Raw genomic sequence first — 19,009 nt, 5'->3', positions numbered from 1 at the left:
ATTCTGTCCACATAATGGCAGCACATGTACACACTATTTATGTGCAGACTGGAGCTTTACATGGTTTACCTATTAGTCAGGCGACTGTTCCTATCAACAAATCTCTAAATCCCTCAAAGTGAAAAGTATCTTACCTGCATGCATGCTATGTTCCACCTAATGCTGTCTTTCAGTGGCTTTCTTAGCAAATGCTTAATGGTATCATGTGTTAAGTACACAGAAATAGAGCTCTTATTTCTGCCTATGAAGACTAGACTCTGTGATTAGATGGAGGTTTTTGTACTAGTGGTGTAGTGAGAAATGACTAGAAAGCGCCCTGAGCAATTTTTGGAAGGGCGGTATAGAAACTGAATAAGTAAGTAAGAAAGAAAGCCAGAGGTTGCCGGTTAGAATCCCTGCTGGTATGTTACCCAGACTATGGGAAACACTTATATTGGGCAGCAGTGATATAGGAAGATGCTGAAAGGCATCATCTCATACTGCATGTGAGACGGCAGTGGTAAACCCCTCCTGTATTTTACCAAAGACAACCACAGGGCTCTCTGGTCACCAGAAGTCAAAACTGACTCAATGGCCTTTTACTTTTTGTACGTGAGAAGGTGGAAACATCACTTACATGTGCAGTGCTTCCTTCTTAGATTGCACCATTGCAGCTCATGGTAAAGCAAATACATCCTTTTACGGGTCACACAATTTATGCTACAGGCTTTATTTATTTTATTTCTTACATTTCTATACCATCAATGTCTCATTTAGGCAGTTCCCCCAGAGAAAAGTACAATGGCTGCCATCTTGACTAAATTACTCAACAGAAGTCTCATTGAAATTAATGGACAAGTTAGTCATGACTAGGGGATTTAGGTAACATTTAGCAACATCTTAAATTTCCAGAATTATGTGCAAAGGTAAACTGGCAAGTTTTCTCCACACCTGTGCAGCGAGTAGAGAAGCCTCTTCACTATAGAAGTGGAAGTGGCAACAGGATTTGAAGTTCAGAAGATGGGTTCAGGGGATCGGAACTTAAAATGGCAGTTTCATAGGCTCCCAGGAAGTCTCCCATCCAAACACTGACTAGACTCAGACTTTCCACATTCCTGTGTCTCTATTTGAAACCTACTCTCTATATAAGAGGTGAAGGCCCGAGAATTTAATGAACAGAGATTAGCGAACATGGATAGGAAACAGGGCATTGCATGGAGTTTAGCAGGGAAGTGTGTAGGGAAGCCTGAAATGAGTCCCCTTGATTATAAGGAGTCCAGTGGGAAGAGAAGATAAGTACTACTCCCTCCTTCATATTCTTGAGAAAGTAAGTTTGGACAGTTAAACAGCTGACCAATACAGCTGAGACCTAAATTTCTAATAAACTATCTCTAAATAGTGTAAACTGCCAAGAAAACTAGTTATGAAGACAGAAAACTAGCAGGGGAGGTGGCACTTACCAGTGTATTGCAGTGTGTCACATGCATGACTATTTGCTCCATGGGAAGAGGTCATGGGTGTGCAAGAAGCTCCTGGCTCTCAGAGAATAAGTTTGTTCCCTCGACACCAAGGTGACGGATCTGGAGAAGCTCAGAGAGACAGAGAGGCATGCAGACGAGACCTTCAGGGACGTGGTAGAGGCATCCTACTCCAAAGCTGATAGCTCCCCTGCTGTCAGGGAGAATGAAGGTCTCAGGGAAGGAGGACATCAGTCTGAAGAAGTGGGAAATGCTCCATTAGAAGGGACCATTTCTATGGATGATGAGCCCATATCCTCTCGCACAGGGGATACTCCTCCGGGGGGTTGGGGCCTCTTTGTAGTGGGTGATCTGATCATTACAGGTATAGAGAGATGGGTTTGTGACCTGTGTGTTGACCACACAGTGAATTGTCTGCCTGTTGCGAAGGTTTCGGACATCATGCAGCATCTAAATAGGCTGTTAGGCAGTGCTGGGGAGGAGACAGCTGTCGTGGTGCATGTTGGCACCAATGATGTGGGGAAATGTAGTTGGGAGGTCCTGGAAGCCAAATTTAGGCTGATAGGTAGCATATTGAAGTCCAAGACCCCCAAGGTTGCATTCTCAGAAATGCTGCCTGTTCCACGTGCAGGTACAGTGAGACAGGCAGAGCTCAGGGGTCTCAATGTGTGGATGAGACGTTGGTGCTGGTAGGAGGGGTTTGGATTTGCACTGGGATACATTTTGGAGCAAGCAAGGCCTGTACAAAAGGAATGAACTTCACTAAAACCAAGATGGACCCAGACTGTTGGCACTTGAAATCAAAAAGGTTGCAGAGCAGCTTTTAAAATGATGCCTGGAGAATAGCCGAAAGGAGCTGGGCAGTATCCGGTTTGGCAAATGCCATCCTTTAAAGTGTGAGGGTATAAAGAATTCAGATAAAGATTCCATCCATTGAGGTCATCTGGAAAGGTCCGTCTCCAATTGCTGCCAGCTTGGCTGGTGGCCACATTGGGACAGGCCTTCTGGTTGCTGCCCCAAGACTGTGGAATGTGGTCTCTACTGAAATACAATCCTCCCCATCTCTGACAATTTTTAAAAAGCACTTAAAAACCTACCTATTCACCCAAGCTTTTTCATCTTTTGAAATGTTTATGTTTTAATCTATTTTTGATATTTAGATTGCCTAAATTGTTTTAAGATCTTTGTATATGTTTTAACTTGTTTTATGTTATTGTTAACCGCCCAGACATTAAAGTTTGGGACGGTGTACAAATTAGACAAATAAATAAATAAATGAAATAAAACTGAAAGGGACAGTGCAGAACCACATAAAGAACAGACAGGAGGCTGTGCTAGCTGGCCAAAGAGCCAAAAGAAAGATAGCATACACCAGGTAAGCGATTCAGCGTATAGGTGCTTATATGCCAATGCCAGAAGGCTCCGAGGCAAGATGGGCAAGCTGGAGTGCTTGATTGCTTATGAAAAAATAGATATACTGGGCATAACAGAAACATGGTAGAACAGTGAGAACCAGTGGGACACTGTTATCCTTTGATATAAATGCTATAGAAAGGAAAGGGAGGGTCACCTTGGAGGTGGAGTAGCACTTTATATTAAAGAAGGGATAGACTCTAACAAGGAAGAAAACCTAGGAGGACTGGAGACCTCCACAGAAACCCTGTGGGTGACAATATACAACCTGAAAGGAAATGTGCTACTGAGGATGTGCTATTGCCCTCTGGATCAAAACGCTGACAGACTGGGAGTAGCAGAAGGGAATCAGGAAGGCATCAAGGAAAGGCAGGGCTGTAGTAATGGATGATTTATTTATTTATTATTATTTATTAATAAAACTTTTATACCGCCCTTCCAAAAGGCTCAGGGTGGTTTACATTAAAACATTACATTGATTTCATTGCATTAATTTCAATTATCCACACATAGATTGGGTAAAATTCACAGTCAGGTCAAGACAAAGAGGTCAGATTTCTAGATACGCTAAATGACTGTGCCCTAGAACAGTCAGTCTTGGAACCAACCAGAGAGATGGCAACCTTGGACTTAATCCTGAGTGGCACCCAGGACCTGGTGTGTGATGTCAATGTCATCGACCCTTTAGGGAACAGTGACCTTAGTGTGATCAAATTCAGTATACATGCGGGGAGAGAATCACCAAGAAAGTCTAACACAGACACTTTGAATTTCAGAAGAGAAAACTTCTCCAAAATGAGTATGGTGAAAGAGTACAGTGAAAGCTGAAAGAGAAAATCAGGAGAGTCACTTCACTCCAGAAGGCATGGAGTTTACTCAAAACCACAATACTAGAAGCCCAGTTAGATTGTATATCCAAAAGGAGGAAATTTACCACTAAGTCTAGGGGGATGCCAGCATGGCTAACAGGTAAAGTCAAGGAAGCCAAAAAAGGGAAGAAGACTTCCTTCCAAAATTGGAACGCCTGTCCAAATGAAGAGAACAGAAAGGAACACAAACTCTGGCAAAAGAAATGCAAGGTGACAATAAGGGAGGCAAAAGGAGTGTTTGAGGAACATTTAGTTAAAAGCATCAAGGGGAATAACAAAAACTTATTTTAAGTATATCAGCTGCAGGAACCCTGCCAGGGAGGTGGTTAGACCATTAGACAATGAAGGAGTGAAAGGGATTATTAAGAAGGATATGGAAGTCGCAGAGAAACGAAATGAGTTCTTTACATCAGCCTTCATGGCAGAGGATACTGAGCATATACCTGTTCCTGAGCCAGGCTTTGTAGGGATGGAGGATAAAGAACTGAGTCAGATAGAAGTGACAAGAGATGATGTTCTAAACTGACTGGAAAAACTGAAAACTAGCAAATCGCCAGAGCCTGATGGCATCCATCCTAGAGTCCTCAAAGAACTCAAATGTGAAATTGCCAGTCTCCTTGCTAAAATATATAAATTATCCCTACAATCAAGTTCTGTACCAGAGGACTGGAAACAGAGGCGTATCAAGGGAAAATAGCGCCTAGGGCAAGCACTGAAATTGCGCCCCCTTGTCATGTCCCCTAGCTCTGACAGCGAGGAAGAAAGGGAAGCTGTCGGCATTCCAGCCGAGTCTGGAATGTCTGAAGGGCAGAGCCCGACTGCAGTGGAATTAGCTGACGGTTCAGAACAGACTCAACAGCCTGAACCAGCAGAAAATGTCAGCGACCAATCGGGGGATGATTTAGGCATTGGAGCTCCACCAACGCCACGGCAACGCAGGTGTTTCAAACGCAGGTCACAATTGGAGGCGGTGCGGAGGAGCAAGCGCCTGTTATCGAAGGCTGACAAGCCATAAATCCTGACACCGGGGAGCTTTCGACTGGCTCCATAAATTGGAGCCTCTGACTCCTACTCATTGCTGAGTTTCAACAATTGTCATTCACCCACAGCAAGCAGCCGAGCCGTGTACTTCGCTGGCCTTGGGCCAGACCTTGACACCCCTGTCCAAACATCTGACACTCATCTTTCAGATAATTTTACCATCATATCAGCTGAAAAATACAAGTCAAGCTAATTAATCTTTTAATATTTCAAGAACTATTTAGCAGTGGACGTAGCCAGACCAAAATGCGGGAAAAATACAAATTTCAGTATGCTGGGGCTCATGAAATACCCAAATACTAAGTGAAGGTGTACTTAGAAAACTAAACAGAAGTACCTGTCTAATTGTCTACTATGCATTGTAGCTTCACTATTACATAAGTTTTAAAAATAAATGGAGAATTTGACTTTTCCCAGATACTCTGAAAATAAAGGATATGCAGAGTAAACTGTGTCACTGCTTGGAATATATTCTAGTATTTCAGAAAGACAATTAAAATGAGAGAAAGAGCAAGAAAATCCCAGTGGGCCTTAATACTAAGGATTTCACACTGATTCAAAGACAAACTCACCATTAATAGCCATATTATTAAGACATCACATTTAACTCACTTATCACAAGAAGCAAAGTAAGAGCAAATGAATACAATCCTAGCTCATAAGCTTCGGCTCAGTATTCATAAGCCCTGATTCTCTGTACATAGTGCCAAACTGAATATGTGTACAGTGACATATTATATTACATTAAAGAAATTTTATTTTACCTGTAGCCCCTTCGGGGGGCTTCCGAAAGGCTGTGGGGGGGTCAGCAAAGGTTCCCTCTCCCCCGCTGGCCTCTAGGGCCTCACAGGGACCATTTGAGCATGTGCGGTGGCCATTAAAATTTTTTTTTTAAAAAAAATGGCCACTGAAAACAGAATGGACGCAGCACATGCTCAAATGGCTTCTTTGAGGCCTGGCATGGCCTAGGGCCTCACAGAGACCATTTGAGCATGCGCAGTGGCTATTTTGTTCTCAGCGGCCATTTTTTTGATTTTAAAAATTGGCACGCCCCCTCAAGTGGCGCCCGGGGCATGTGCCCTGCCTGCCCCACCCTAGTTACGCCCCTGACTGAAAAGTAGCAAATGTAACACCTATTTTCAAAAAGGGATCCACGGGCAATCCAGGAAATTACAGGCCAGTTAGCTTAATGTCTGTTCCAGGCAAATTGATGGAAACCATCCTCAAGGATAAAATTGTAAAGCACATAGAAGAACAGGCCCTGCTGGGAAAGAACCAGCATGGTTTCTGCAAAGATAAATCTTGCCTCACAAACCTTTTGGAGTTCTTTGAGAGTATCAGCAAGTGTGTGGATAAAGGTGATCCAGTTGATATAGTATACATGGACTTCCAAAAAGCTTTCAACAAAGTTCCTCATTAAAGACTCTTGAGAAAACTTAGCAGTCATGGGATAAGGGGACAAGTACATGTGTGGATTGCTAACTGGTTGTAGGTCAGGAAACAGAGGGTAGGTATAAATGGAGAGTTTTCATAATGGAGGGAAGTAAGAAGTGGGGTCCCCTAGGGATCTGTACTGGGACTGGTGCTTTTTAATTTATTCATAAATGATCTAGAAGTTGGGGTAAGCAGCGAGGTGGTCAAATTTGCAGATGATACCAAACTCTTTTGGGTAGTGAAATCCTAAACAGATTGTGAGGAGCTCCAAAAGGATCTCTCCAAACTAGGTGAGTAGATGAAAAAATGGCAAATGCGGTTCAAAGTTGGCAATTATAAAGTGAGGCACATTGGGATTAAAAACCCCAACTTCAAAAATACACAGATGAGATCTGAGCTGTTGGTGACTTACCAAGAGAGGGATCTTGGGATCATGGTGGACAGCTTGTTGAAAGTGTCAACTCAATATGTGGCAGCTGTGAAAAAGGCCAATTCCATGCTAGGGATCATTAGGAAGAGGATTAGAAATAAAACTGGTAATATTATAATGCCCTTATACGAAACTATGGCATGGCCACACCTGGAGTACTGTGTACAATTCTGGTCAGGACATCTAAAAAGGACATTGTAGAACTGGGAAAGGTGCAGAAGAGGGCAACCAAGATGATCAGGGGCCTAGAGCACCTTCCTTATGAGGCAAGGCTACAACACCTGGGGCTTTTTAGTTTAGGGGAAAAAACAACTGCGGGGAGACATGATAGAGGTCTATAATATCATGCATGGTGTAGAGAAAGTGGATAGAGAGAAATTTGTCTCTCACACACATAACACTAGGACCAGGGGATCATCCCATGAAAATGGTTGCCAGGAAATTTAGGTCCAACAAATGGAAGTACTTTTTCACACAACACATCAACTTGTGGAATTCTCTGCCACAAGATGTGGTGTTGGCTACTAGTTTGAATGGCTTTAAGAGAGGTTTGGATAATTTCATGGAAGAGAGGTCTATCAATGGCTACTAGTTGGAGGGATATAAGCCACCTCCAGCCTCAGAGGCAGGATGCCTCTGAATACTAGTTGCAGGGGAGTAACAGCAGGAGAGAGGACATGCCCTCAACTCCTGCCTGTAGGCTTCCAGAGGCATCTGGTGGGCCACTGTGTGAATCAGGATGCTGTATTAGATGGGCCTTGGGCTTGATCCAGCAGGGCTGTTCTTATGTTCTTGCATAGTTTCAGCAAGGTCCTGCATCATGTGCCTTCAGACTATGCCCAGGGACTTTTGCACCTAGTATAGTTATTTGTGTTTAAGAAAGAAGTTGCACATTATCTAGAAACATTGGAAATCCTGCCAAGCGAGGTAGTGAAACTGTCAAGCCTGAGTTTAGAGACCTTGTCAGCTTCACTGTTGCTGTTTTCCGTTTTTGTACACAAATATCTGTGCTTCTGTATGATGTTGATCGTTTATATTGGAAGAAAAAAATTAAGTTGAAGAGAGTTGACCATCAGGTTGTCCATACCAGTAGAACCACAATATCCATAATGGAAATCAAACCTATCTTATACTCTCTGTTAATATACAAACTGGGTTACTATGGGTTCAATATTTGCTTCAAGATGCTAATAGTAATCCAATAGGGTATACAGTGGCTAAAAGCTACAGCTGTATGCCCATGACTGAAATATTGCTCTAACCATATTAAACGGTGCCCATTTTAAGTTTGACTGATGCACATGCAGCCACCCACATGGACAGCCATTTAAAATGTAGGGGCAATCGTTTGTATAGAAGCTCTCCGTGTGTTTTAGTTGGTGTTTTAACATCACCATCATAATTTGCAATCACATGGTTGAAACTGCCTGAACTGTGTGGAGAGAGATAATCTCCAGCCCTCTAGCTCTAAGTGTCCACCCATAGGGATGGCTGCATTTGTGAATCAAAAATTATATCTTTCTATACAAACTGTTTTGAGAATTTTGTTTATGTGAAAAAGCGATATGGTATATCACTACAGGTGGACGTAGTTATCCACAGGGGTTCCGTTCTGGCCTACAACTGTGGATAATGAAACCGTGGATAATGTGACACTGAATGAATGGGAATTGGGGAGTTAGGTTCCTGGAGGAGGGGCGGCAGAAATAGGAGCAAAAAAGCAATGTACCATGCTCTCCAGCTGGCCAGCTATGCCCCCCCAAAACCCCAATTCGGCCAATTTTTCACAAAAAAATCGTGGGGATTGTTTTTAAAACAAAAGAACCACAAAATGGTTTCTTTTTCAGCAAAATTGTGGCCAGAAATGACCTCAGAGGTAATTTCCTGCCACCTAGGAACTGCAGATATGTAGATTTTAACCCTTTAAAAACGTGAATATTGAGGTCGGGTCTCCATTGCCCAACCACGGATATGCGAGACCATGGGTGTTGGGACCACATGTGACGAGGTCCACCTCTATTCTTCATAATAACAGTAATAAGTGTTCATGTATATCCTTGATACAACTGTGATCTGAAGGTTTAGAGCAAAATGTTAAAAAAGAGAAAATAATTGCAGAAATCCTTGCAATGACCTAGTTAACTGGAGAGATTTGTTCTTCCAAAATTTAAATTATTTTATTTTTCTATGAAATGGTGGCCTCTGTGTACAGACAGGTAAAAAGCCTATATATGCAGTCAATGGACTTCACCTAGTAACTAATGCTTCAGAATTGCATTTGAGGAATGTGAAAATAAAGGTATGCCTTATATTGCAGAAAAGAATGGGGCCTGGAGACTTTTCTGCCATCTGCTGTACTGCAGAGCATGAAAGAAAAGAACATAAAGAAAGCAATTTCGCATCTTGTCAAAGCAAATCAAAACCTAGTTCCTCCGGGTAAAAAGGTAATATATTTGCATCTTAATAGAAATATATTTGCACACTCAGGAGAGCTGCATCCAAAGGAAAGACTTTCAAGTAGAGAATTAAGTGGCCAATATATTTTTTCAGAGTTTGCTAGACAATACACAGTGCTTACTGCCATGTTTCAGGAACAATTAAAAAGAATTAATTTAACAAAACCATTATTTTATCTTGAGAATGGTGGGAAATTGCTAGTTGACCACAAGGGCTTGCCTATTTTCCTTCTCTTGCATTCATTCTGCTTCTACTTTTTGTAACAAAATTGATAGAAAATTGCTTTCTCTCTGTCTGATGTTCTAAACTCCATTAGCCTGGGAGTCTGCCACAATCACACATCCACTGATTTATGTGATATTGTTGAGTACAGTATCATGATTCAGTGACTTCCCATCAACATTAATGAACGTGTAGGTATGACTCTTCAAGGTTCACATCAAAGCTCTTTTCATCTGAGAGCTGCTTCGTCCATTAAGGTACAGTTCAGCTGATGATGAACTTAGTGAACTTTTAAGTCCCAATAACTGCAATGTGAGCACTGAAAACAATGGGACTTTAAATAACCATTAAATTAGCTAGATAGTGTCTTAGGTTGTTAAGCTACCTCAGCAATGTTTGCCTATTTGTCAAAAGATAAATTCAAAATGTAGAAAATAAAATTAAATTATTCTCTTTGGCCTAATTCTTCCAATTTGTACAAACAAAACACTTTATTATATTTCAACTGTAAAATAGCCGATGTTTAGAGTATATCATTATACTATATCTGCCTATCTGTTTCATTATCAGTTTAAGATACTTTAAAAAATATTTCAGTAGTGCTATGGAAGCCATTTTTCTGTGGTTTCATCCCATGACATTGCTGTAACATTTTGCAAGGTTCTCAAACTGTGGGTAGGGGTGTGCACGGAACCGCAGAGCTGCAGTCTGGCTCTGTGTGTGGGGTTCCTTTAAGGGTGGGGGAGGGTTTACTTACCCCTCCCCCCACTTTCCCCCCTCCAGCATGCGTATTCTATGTAGTAATTGGGGCGACAGGATGTCTCCCTGCCACCCCTTCTCCCGCTTAAGTGCAAAAGGCTGCACGGAGCCTTTTGCGCAAGTCGCAAGCGCACTTCACGTCTCCGTGATGTGCACGCGCACGTGGCCACATGCACGCATGTTGCGGAGACGTGAAGCGCGCGCACGATGTGCACGTGCACAAAAGGCTCCGTGCAGCCTTTTGCACTCAAGCAGGAGAAGGGGCAGCAGGGAGGTATCCTGCCACCCCAATTACTACGTAGAATATGGGCACTGGAGGGGGGAAAGTGGCGGGAGGGGTAAGTAAATCCTCCCCTGCCCTTAAAGAAACCCCCCCCCACCAGAACCGAACTGACCAGGTCCGGACCGGTCCGGACCAGTCCGGTGGCCTTTAGAATGGCCTCCGGACCGGTCCGGGCCCATCCCTAACTGTGGCCCCCCAGGACATTCTCACACAGCAGGCTTTACCACTAGTTGCCAAAAACATTGATGTAAAAAGTTGATTTCTTTGATTGATTGACTGATCAATCGATCGATTAAGTGCCGTCAAGTCAGTGTCAACTCTTATCAACCACATAGATAGATTTCTTTACGCTGGATATAAATCAGGCTACACTCCAACATGCAATGAAAAACCCGAATCATATGTAAAGTGCTCCCTGATAGCTCACAGGGACTTTGGGGTAAATCTGGCTGATATATGAACGCACACTTTCCATTCTGGAGGAGATGTGAGCTAAAAGCCATGTGTAAAAAAATACCCAGGGCTCCCATAGTTTCCAGTCACAATGGCTAGTAGCCAGCGATGATGGGCATTGTAGGCCAACATCTGCAAGACAGCTGTAATCTGATACCCCTAATTTAAAGACTTGCACCAGGTGGGCTTGGCCAATCTCCTTCCTCAGTGGGCTGCTGATTCCATGAGAAAGACAAACATGATTATTTGCGAACCTGGTTATAAATGTGGCTGCAATGCTGTGAGATGACAACAGACAAACAGCTCCCACAGCACTGGCTTTTAAAGAGTACCCAAGGGTACTAGAAAAGTGACCAAGAGCCCTTCTATATTGTACAGAGACATCTCATGGAGCAAAATGCCTTATTGGATACAGGTGCAGCATTCAAACAAAAAAGCAGAAGGAGGAGGCATATTAAATCCTACAGTATGTCCATAATCCTCTCCATTTCATGCTGGTGCACTGTAAGAGGAGGTTAGAGATTTGGAGAAGCATGCGGCAGAGGTGGAATAGCTCTCCCCAATTGTTTTGGGTAGGATTTTGCTGTAGTTGTTGAAGCCCAAACCTGTGCTTGATTGGGACACAGCACCTGAAGATGGAATAGGATCAGGCAGCCACTAGCATTTTTTAAGCTGTGGTAAAGACTGTGGCTTTTAAAAAGAATCTGTGAGCTTAATATATTCTATAAACCACATGTATAAGTCAAGTGAGATGTAATCATAGAGAAATAAATCAATAAAAAATGTGGAGCTTTGTGCCAATAACCATTCTTAAAAATCTAATATACTGGTAATCAAAAATGCTTAATGACATGGTTGCTAATACTTCTGACTAGACAGAAGACTGTGACTTATCTCTAAAATCCTTCAATGAACAGATATTTAATCTGTGTAGTTCATTCATTTCCTCTGCAAAAATACTTCATATATTTGACCAGTGCTATAGTCTGAACATTTGCCTAGAGCAAGTAAGAATTTAATTTCAACAATTTAATTTAAAAATAACTTCTATCGTCAGAAAATCTGCTAAGGAATGATTTGCTTTTGGGTTATGATAAGGTCTAATTTGATTATTTTCATCACTGCATCTTACCTTTATAGTCATTTTGTTTTTCTTTATCTTCAGCTATCTGCCCTGCAAGCAAAGGTACACTATCTCAAGTTTCTCAGTGATCTACGACTATATGGGGGCCGTGTATTTAAGGCAACATTAATGGTAAGTTTTTTCTCTATCATCATCATTTTTGCCAAATGTTTTGCAAATGATTCAGTAACAAAATGATTAAGCCTTAATTGCACCATAACTAATATTCAGCCAATCATGCAATACTTTAATACTGCTTCAAAATGCCTCAGTTTTAGCCTCCTATTTTCTGACAGCATTTTCATTGCCGTGAAGTATATAAATGTGGGGAAATTTTGAAAAAACTTTTTTTTTAGGAAGTATAGAATATGATCTTCTTACCCTGTTAAAATGGAGAATATGATACATCATGTTCAGTGGAAATACACAGATTTAAATCCACCTGTTTCCTTGCTATGTAAAATCCTCTCTTTTTTTGTTTCCTGTTACAGCAGGGAGAAAAGCGTTCTGAAGTGACACTATTAGTGGGGCCACGATATGGCATCAGCCATGTAATAAACACCAAAACAAACCTGGTGGCCCTGCTTGCAGATTTCAGCCATGTCAACAGAATTGAGATGTTTACAGAAGATGAAACTACTGTTAGAGTTGAGCTTCATGTGCTAGATGTAAAAGTACGTTGAATGTTACTTTGTTTTAATTGCTTAAATAATATTCTTTGCTCTGTGTCCTAAAAATAAAAAAGAAATTCCCTTGCCACATAAAACTTGACAGTTCATCCAGCTCAGCATGAAGTCTCATTCAAGTCCCTGTTTTCATTTTTTCAGTTTGGTCACTAGGCTGGAGTAATATCTTCATTTCTGAGAACATCCATGTTAAGTTGTTAGGAAACAAAGCTCACAATTTATTCTCCCAGGAAATGTTTAGCTAAATTGCAATTACTGTTTTGAAGAATATTTGTTCACTCTTTGCTTTTCAGCTTTTGTTTTCAGTTTCAGGTTGCTAGTATATATAGTATATTGTGCAAGAACCGACCAACAGAACTTTAGTTGCTACAAAATTCCAGAAAGAATCAATAGCAATCACCTTGGCATTTCAGAAAGTATTAGGGGGAAACTCACCTGTGTACATCTTCTCAGAAAATGGTTTATTGACAAATCTGTACAATATTTCAAAATAACAAGCATCCTTGCTCTTTTTAAAAAAATAAAAAGAATCAGTTCACCAATGTGTTAGCTTATGCTAATTTTTTACTGCTTTAAAGACTCTGAGGCACTTCTACAAGGAAAGCGGGCTTAGCCCACTCTCCCTGCAGATGATCAAGAGGCAGTCCTAGTTGGCCGTATCAGCCGCCCACATGACTGCTGGCTCCGTCATGGAGCTGGCGGGGGCTGCGGGGATTGGGGAATGCATGGCCCCCAGAAGTTCCAGGATGCCCCATGTGAGTGTGTGGGTCATCCTGGAGACACCCCCGAGCCCAAGAAGCTGCTGGCAGCCTCCCGGTCGGGGGTCTACTCATATGTCGCCATGCGCCGCGGCAACACATGAGCAAAAAGATGAAGTTAATGGAGCACTTGCTCCGTTAACCTCATCTAAGGGGAGGGGTAGTTAGGCGGGCTAGCCACCTTGGGAACACCAGGCTCGCCTGCCAGCCTGGTGGTTCCCACAATTCCTGGAAAGTGGGCTAAGCTCCCTTAGCCCACTTTTCAGTGATCGTGAGAATAGCTTCATTGGATTGCATTCTACCAAAGCTCTTGTAATTCTGCATCAAATATTATTTTGAATAATTTTCCCCCCACTTTTGACCAAAAGTAAAGGGGAAATGTGTTTTTCACCAGATCTAAAACTGTACATGGATTAATATTTTGTAAGTGACATAGAGTCAAGGAATAGTTATCATTTTCACTTTATATTGGTTTAATATCTAACTTTGGGAGATTTCAAACAGACAACCAAATACCACATGATATACTATGTTTCAGGTGTGATGTTTTTATTTTGTATGTGGCCTGTCTCAGTATCATGACCCTACTAGCCTCTCACAAGTTCTGATAAAATGTACTAGTGGCCAATAATCACAGAAACTTAGTGCAGGCACAGAAACTTCACGCACCAACCATTCTGAAAAATGCAAGTAATCTTTTTCCCTTCTGAGTGATACAGAATTCAGAGAAGAAAACCAGAATCATATATTGGATATGCTCCCAGTCCAGGTGTTGCACTTCTTTAGAGAACAGACCCCATTTACCTCAAGGGCAGTTCTTCCTGGAAAAATGAGTAGCTATCATTTTCCAGTAATTAACTTACTGGGGGTGGGGGACGCTACAGTTTCTTTTTCTTCTCTAGTAGCTGTAATGGAACAAATCAAGGAAGTGCCCCTGTGGCTAACATCATTAATCTTGAAAATGCACTTGAATCCCTTTCATTTGTTAAGAGAGGGTGATGGATACACTATAGTTATGGTACAGTTCTTAGTGTGCTTTTTAAACACAGCTTTTTTGCACTATGCATTAACAAATAATTCACAAAGATGGATTAACATGTAGCATGAAGTATTAACTTGCATTAAGTAAAAATAGTTGTCTCAATGGTCCCCGTTTTCTATCTTTTAGCAATATATTAAATAGATAAGAAGATCCACAAAAGATATACAATTCATCATTACTGTCTCTCAGATTCGTGGAACTCCCATTGTTCTGAATATACATGCTTAGGAACATCGGCTGGCATCCAGACTAAGGAAGTGCTTGTGCAAATGTGTTGCGCTATGTCTGGATCTTGCACTTCAGGTTAATGTACTAACACAAACATGTTTGCACTTGCTGAACAAGATACACAACCTGTGGCATGCCTCATATGTATTAACAGCTAACTTTTGCCCAATAACACCATTTCAGATGGTGAAATGGTGCTATTGAGCAATTATATTACAGCTACACGATCTTCTTGCATGAGTACAACTTTGTCCGTTGCACAAGCACTTTGTTAGTCTGGATGTCAGCCAATCAAGAGGATTTGTTTACTCAAATTTGTTTACTCAAACCTCGCCTAAATATTTTAGCCCCTCCAGAGATGAGTTTTTAGACTTAATCATGACCTTGCTGTCTTTTGTGCTTAGCCAATCACTTTACTAATGGAATCATCAGATGCCATGAATCTTGCCTGTTTAACAGCTGGGTACTATAGACTTCTAGTTGATTCCAGGCGCTCAATATTTAACATGGCCAGCAACAAAAATGGTGCAAGCCGTGAAGCAGGTAATGAATATCTACAATACAATTAACACTGAAATATGCAAAATAATGTACCAGTTTATTTTTCAAGTATGCATCTCCTGCAGTCAGTGCAGCTGTGAAGCTAAAAGCATGTGTATCTACTAATCTGATTACCAAAATCAAGATTTTAAAGGTGGCATGTTAAATTTAGATCTATTTGCTTATCTTCCTCTTTGTCAACTTGAGTTGAATTCTTATATGGTTAGACATTCTGTCAAAATGGACAAAGTATTTGATTTATAACTCAAAAACTACCTGATTTCTCTTAGAGATAACCTGGGTTAAAGAGTGGCTAAGAAGGAACAAGTGTTAAAAGCTTCTTCTAAGGTCACAATGTCCTCAATAGTTTGACAATAGGATGGACTAATTTTCAGCAGTTGTTTGTCTAAAATATGGTGTTTGAGGAATAACAAATAATTTAGCATAAAGTATCACAAATGGCATACAGTAATGTAATAATTCATCTTTTCCTCCTCGTGTACCAATTTTTAGGGACGGAAACAAAGGGGAAGCATAACCTCCATGGGTCTGAGTGGAACTGTGTAGCAAAAGCTACTACCTTCCCAGCAGAAGGAGACCAGGAGAGCCAAATGTTTGTAGACTCAAAACAAAAAACTGCAGATACTTCTGACAGCACTTTATGTCAAAAAGAACACAGGCATATGTATATAGAGAATGTTTATAGTTCAAGTGGGATTGATCAGCAGCTGGCCAAACAAGGTGACTCAGCGGAAGCAGAAGAAAACAGAAGTTTAAACCAGCAATCTGTGTTGTCATATTCAGGAGGACTGGACTCGAGCAAGAAAACACAAGGATCTCCAAGAGCAGCAAAAGTATCCTTTATATTTGGAGATCACAATTTGGATGGCATTAATCCCCAAACTCTTGGCTATGAGAGACTATTGGATGAAAGTCCAGAAGCATTAGATAAGCAAAGAGCTCTTTATATAAGCCATGCCAATGACATTAAGGGTTTGGAGTTGTCCCCAGATGCTGAAAGTATTCAGTTTGCTGCTAATTCTGTATATGATGGCAAAATATTTGGAGCTGCAGAAGGAATAGAAGAGCCTTTGCTGCATGATATTTGCTATGCAGAGAACACAGATGATGCCGAAGATGAAGATGAAGCAAGCTGTGAGGAAGACATTGTGGTGGGAGAAATCAATAGACCTGCTCTGCTCAGCCTTTCAGGTTCCAGCGATGACATCATTGATTTGACATCACTCCCACCTCCTGAGGGTGATGATAATGAAGATGACTTCCTGTTGCATACTCTAAACATGGCCATTGCTGCTCCTCCACCTGGATTTAGGGACAGCTCTGATGAAGAAGATTCTCAGAATCTGACTACACAATATAGGGAAGACATGGAGCAAACAAAAAAATTAGAGAGTGATGATATTCCAGTGTCACTTATTGATGCTGTCCCTACTAGTACTGAAGGAAAATGTGAAAAGGGGCTAGATGATGCTGTGGTTTCTACTCTTCAAGCACTGGAGGCTTTGGCTGCTTCAGAGGAACGACAGACACATGAAAATTCAGGTTCTTTCACCACTGTTACATTTATTCATTGAAAAAATAAATCATACCATTTCATCTATTTTTACCATTTAGCCTTTTCACCACTAGCCTTTTTGGAAACATTTCATGATTACTTTTTTGTTTTTTGTTTTTTGCCATTACCTACACATATCATATGATTGAACTACCATTATGTTAAGTTGCCTTTCTTGGAAATTATGCAATATGTCAGTATACTAGAACCATTTTTAAACTTGCAGCACCCATTTTCTTAACAATATATTTAAGTGCCTGATATGATTTCATTAATTGGCTCTTATTTTTTGTGGCATACAGGTGTAGCCATCTTGAGAGCATATAGCCCTGAATCATCATCAGATTCTGGCAATGAAACAAACTCTTCTGAAATGACTGAAAGTTCTGAACTGGCCACCGCACAGAAACTGACTGAAAATGCCACGCGGATGTTTTTGCCATCTAATGAAGGTTATCAACCACTTGCTGAACCACAGACAGAATTCTCCATCACCAAGAATCAGACTGGGGGCCTGCTTATGAAATCTTTACAGTCCTCAGTTAATCAGCAAGTTCCAGAGCTGCAGCAGTCAAAAGTTGTGCCTTCCAAGCAGATTCTTCATTCAGATAACATGGAGATGGAGCCAGAAACCATGGAAACAAAGTCTGTAACCGAATATTTTAGCAAGCTGCACATGGGGTCTGTGTTGTATTCTTGCACTACTAAACGGAAAAATAAGGTAACTGATGGGGAAGGGAAAGCAACCCCTGAGGGCAATGCTGTTATGAAAAAACAGCAGGGGGTGAAAAAAACAGAAACTGATGAGCAAAAGGGTAAAACCAGTACCCTTTCGTCAAGAGAGAGTCAACGCATAAGCACTTTTAATGTGGAGAGAACTGCTGTTCGCAAGGATGGCCAAAGATGGTATGCTGCTTCAGATGAGGGAGCAGTAGAAAAACCAAATTTAGAATCAGTGAATGGAAAGACAGTTTTGAGAGTTTCCAGCCTTGGAAAAACAGAGATGGACTGTAAAGATGAAATGCATCCTGAACTCGATCATAGTGGAATGTTAGGACATGGGCCACAAGAAAATTTTGTGTCAGAGATGACCACTCTGTCTTCACCCAAAGACCTAAATGATTCTGAAGATGCCGATTTATCTGCAGATGACCATCTCTCAAAGCTTCCAGATGCAGAGCAGGGTGTGACTAGATTATGTGAGTATCACTTAGCTAAGCGCATGTCATCTTTGCAAAGTGAAGGCCATTTTTCATTGCAAAGCTCACAATGCTCTTCAGTAGATGCAGGATGCAGCACAGGCAGCAGCATGTGTGGAACCCCAGTTGAATCGCCGCTTTGTACCTCTGATGCTAAGCACATGATGCCTGACTCGACAGGAAAAGGCATAAGTTATATTCCAGCAGATGAAAGAGTTAGCATGCTTCCCAACCACGGAGCAACATACAAGGAGCTGCATCAGCAATCTGAAACTGTGTGTCACAGAATGACAGTGCCTGTTATGCATTCCACAGTTAATACTGCTGACCCTGTGTTTGGCACTTTGAGAGATGGATGTCACAGAATTCCCAAGATTAAAGAAACTACAGGTACGACAGCAACAAAGTATTAATCTGAAAATGTGTAAAGCCAAGGGTGCCATTTGAATCTGTTGGCCTACCCAAAGTGTTTTGGCCTCAGGACAGTTTCATACACTCACTAATCTAGAAATCCCATAGGTAGCATGGAGTGCAGAGATCCACATGCATATTCAGTTTAACACATACAACAGCAACTGGGAGTAAAATGTGTATTTGATTTCCACTATACATGTTGAAATCATATTAAAAATGAGGACTCAAATGCCATACATGTATGCTTAATGCAAACTGTTTATAGAATTATTTTGATTTGAAAATACTGCAACAAGGAGCTGGAAAGTGTGTCCAAGCACAACTATCATCTGGTTTGGCTAGAATCAGGTTGAATCCTGCTTCAGTTCAGCCCTGATTAATTTCCTTTGGGCCCTTCCTCTTCCTCTGCCTAGCCACTCCCACAAGCCTTTTACTTGATAGGCATGTGCAAGAGGAGACAGGCCAGCTTCCCTTTATTTCAGAGAGTATTTTAAAATGACTTCTGGGAGATGCTCCCTTCCCCTTCAGGGAAAAGGCCCAGGGATGTCTTCCAGTCTGTTCAAACCTTTAATTCCCAGGATACCCTGTGACCTTCCCAGGGTTGAAGCGGTGGGGGGGGCTTTTT

General features: G+C 41.4%; 1 protein-coding gene and 1 long non-coding RNA gene across 10 annotated transcripts in view; one reads left to right on the top strand and one right to left on the bottom strand.

Annotated features, from left to right (window-relative positions):
* The window catches only part of LOC128352116 (uncharacterized), a 66,926-nt gene that overhangs the window by 16,204 nt on the left and 31,713 nt on the right, over nucleotides 1-19,009 (bottom strand). The window lies entirely within an intron of this gene.
* The window catches only part of FRMPD4 (FERM and PDZ domain containing 4), a 564,699-nt gene that overhangs the window by 538,285 nt on the left and 7,405 nt on the right, over nucleotides 1-19,009 (top strand). For all 9 annotated transcript variants that reach the window (XM_053312354.1, XM_053312353.1, XM_053312355.1 and 6 more), the window contains 6 exons: nucleotides 8,962-9,088; nucleotides 11,984-12,073; nucleotides 12,433-12,615; nucleotides 15,060-15,198; nucleotides 15,709-16,758; nucleotides 17,074-18,360. In XM_053312354.1, coding sequence (XP_053168329.1) covers nucleotides 8,962-9,088; nucleotides 11,984-12,073; nucleotides 12,433-12,615; nucleotides 15,060-15,198; nucleotides 15,709-16,758; nucleotides 17,074-18,360 — 2,876 coding nt within the window. The remainder of the gene's footprint in view (nucleotides 1-8,961; nucleotides 9,089-11,983; nucleotides 12,074-12,432; nucleotides 12,616-15,059; nucleotides 15,199-15,708; nucleotides 16,759-17,073; nucleotides 18,361-19,009) is intronic.

This window comes from Hemicordylus capensis, chromosome 3 (genome assembly GCF_027244095.1).
Source record: "Hemicordylus capensis ecotype Gifberg chromosome 3, rHemCap1.1.pri, whole genome shotgun sequence".
NCBI classification, from domain to species: domain Eukaryota; kingdom Metazoa; phylum Chordata; class Lepidosauria; order Squamata; family Cordylidae; genus Hemicordylus; species Hemicordylus capensis.
This window is presented reverse-complemented; position numbering and strand designations above follow the sequence as displayed.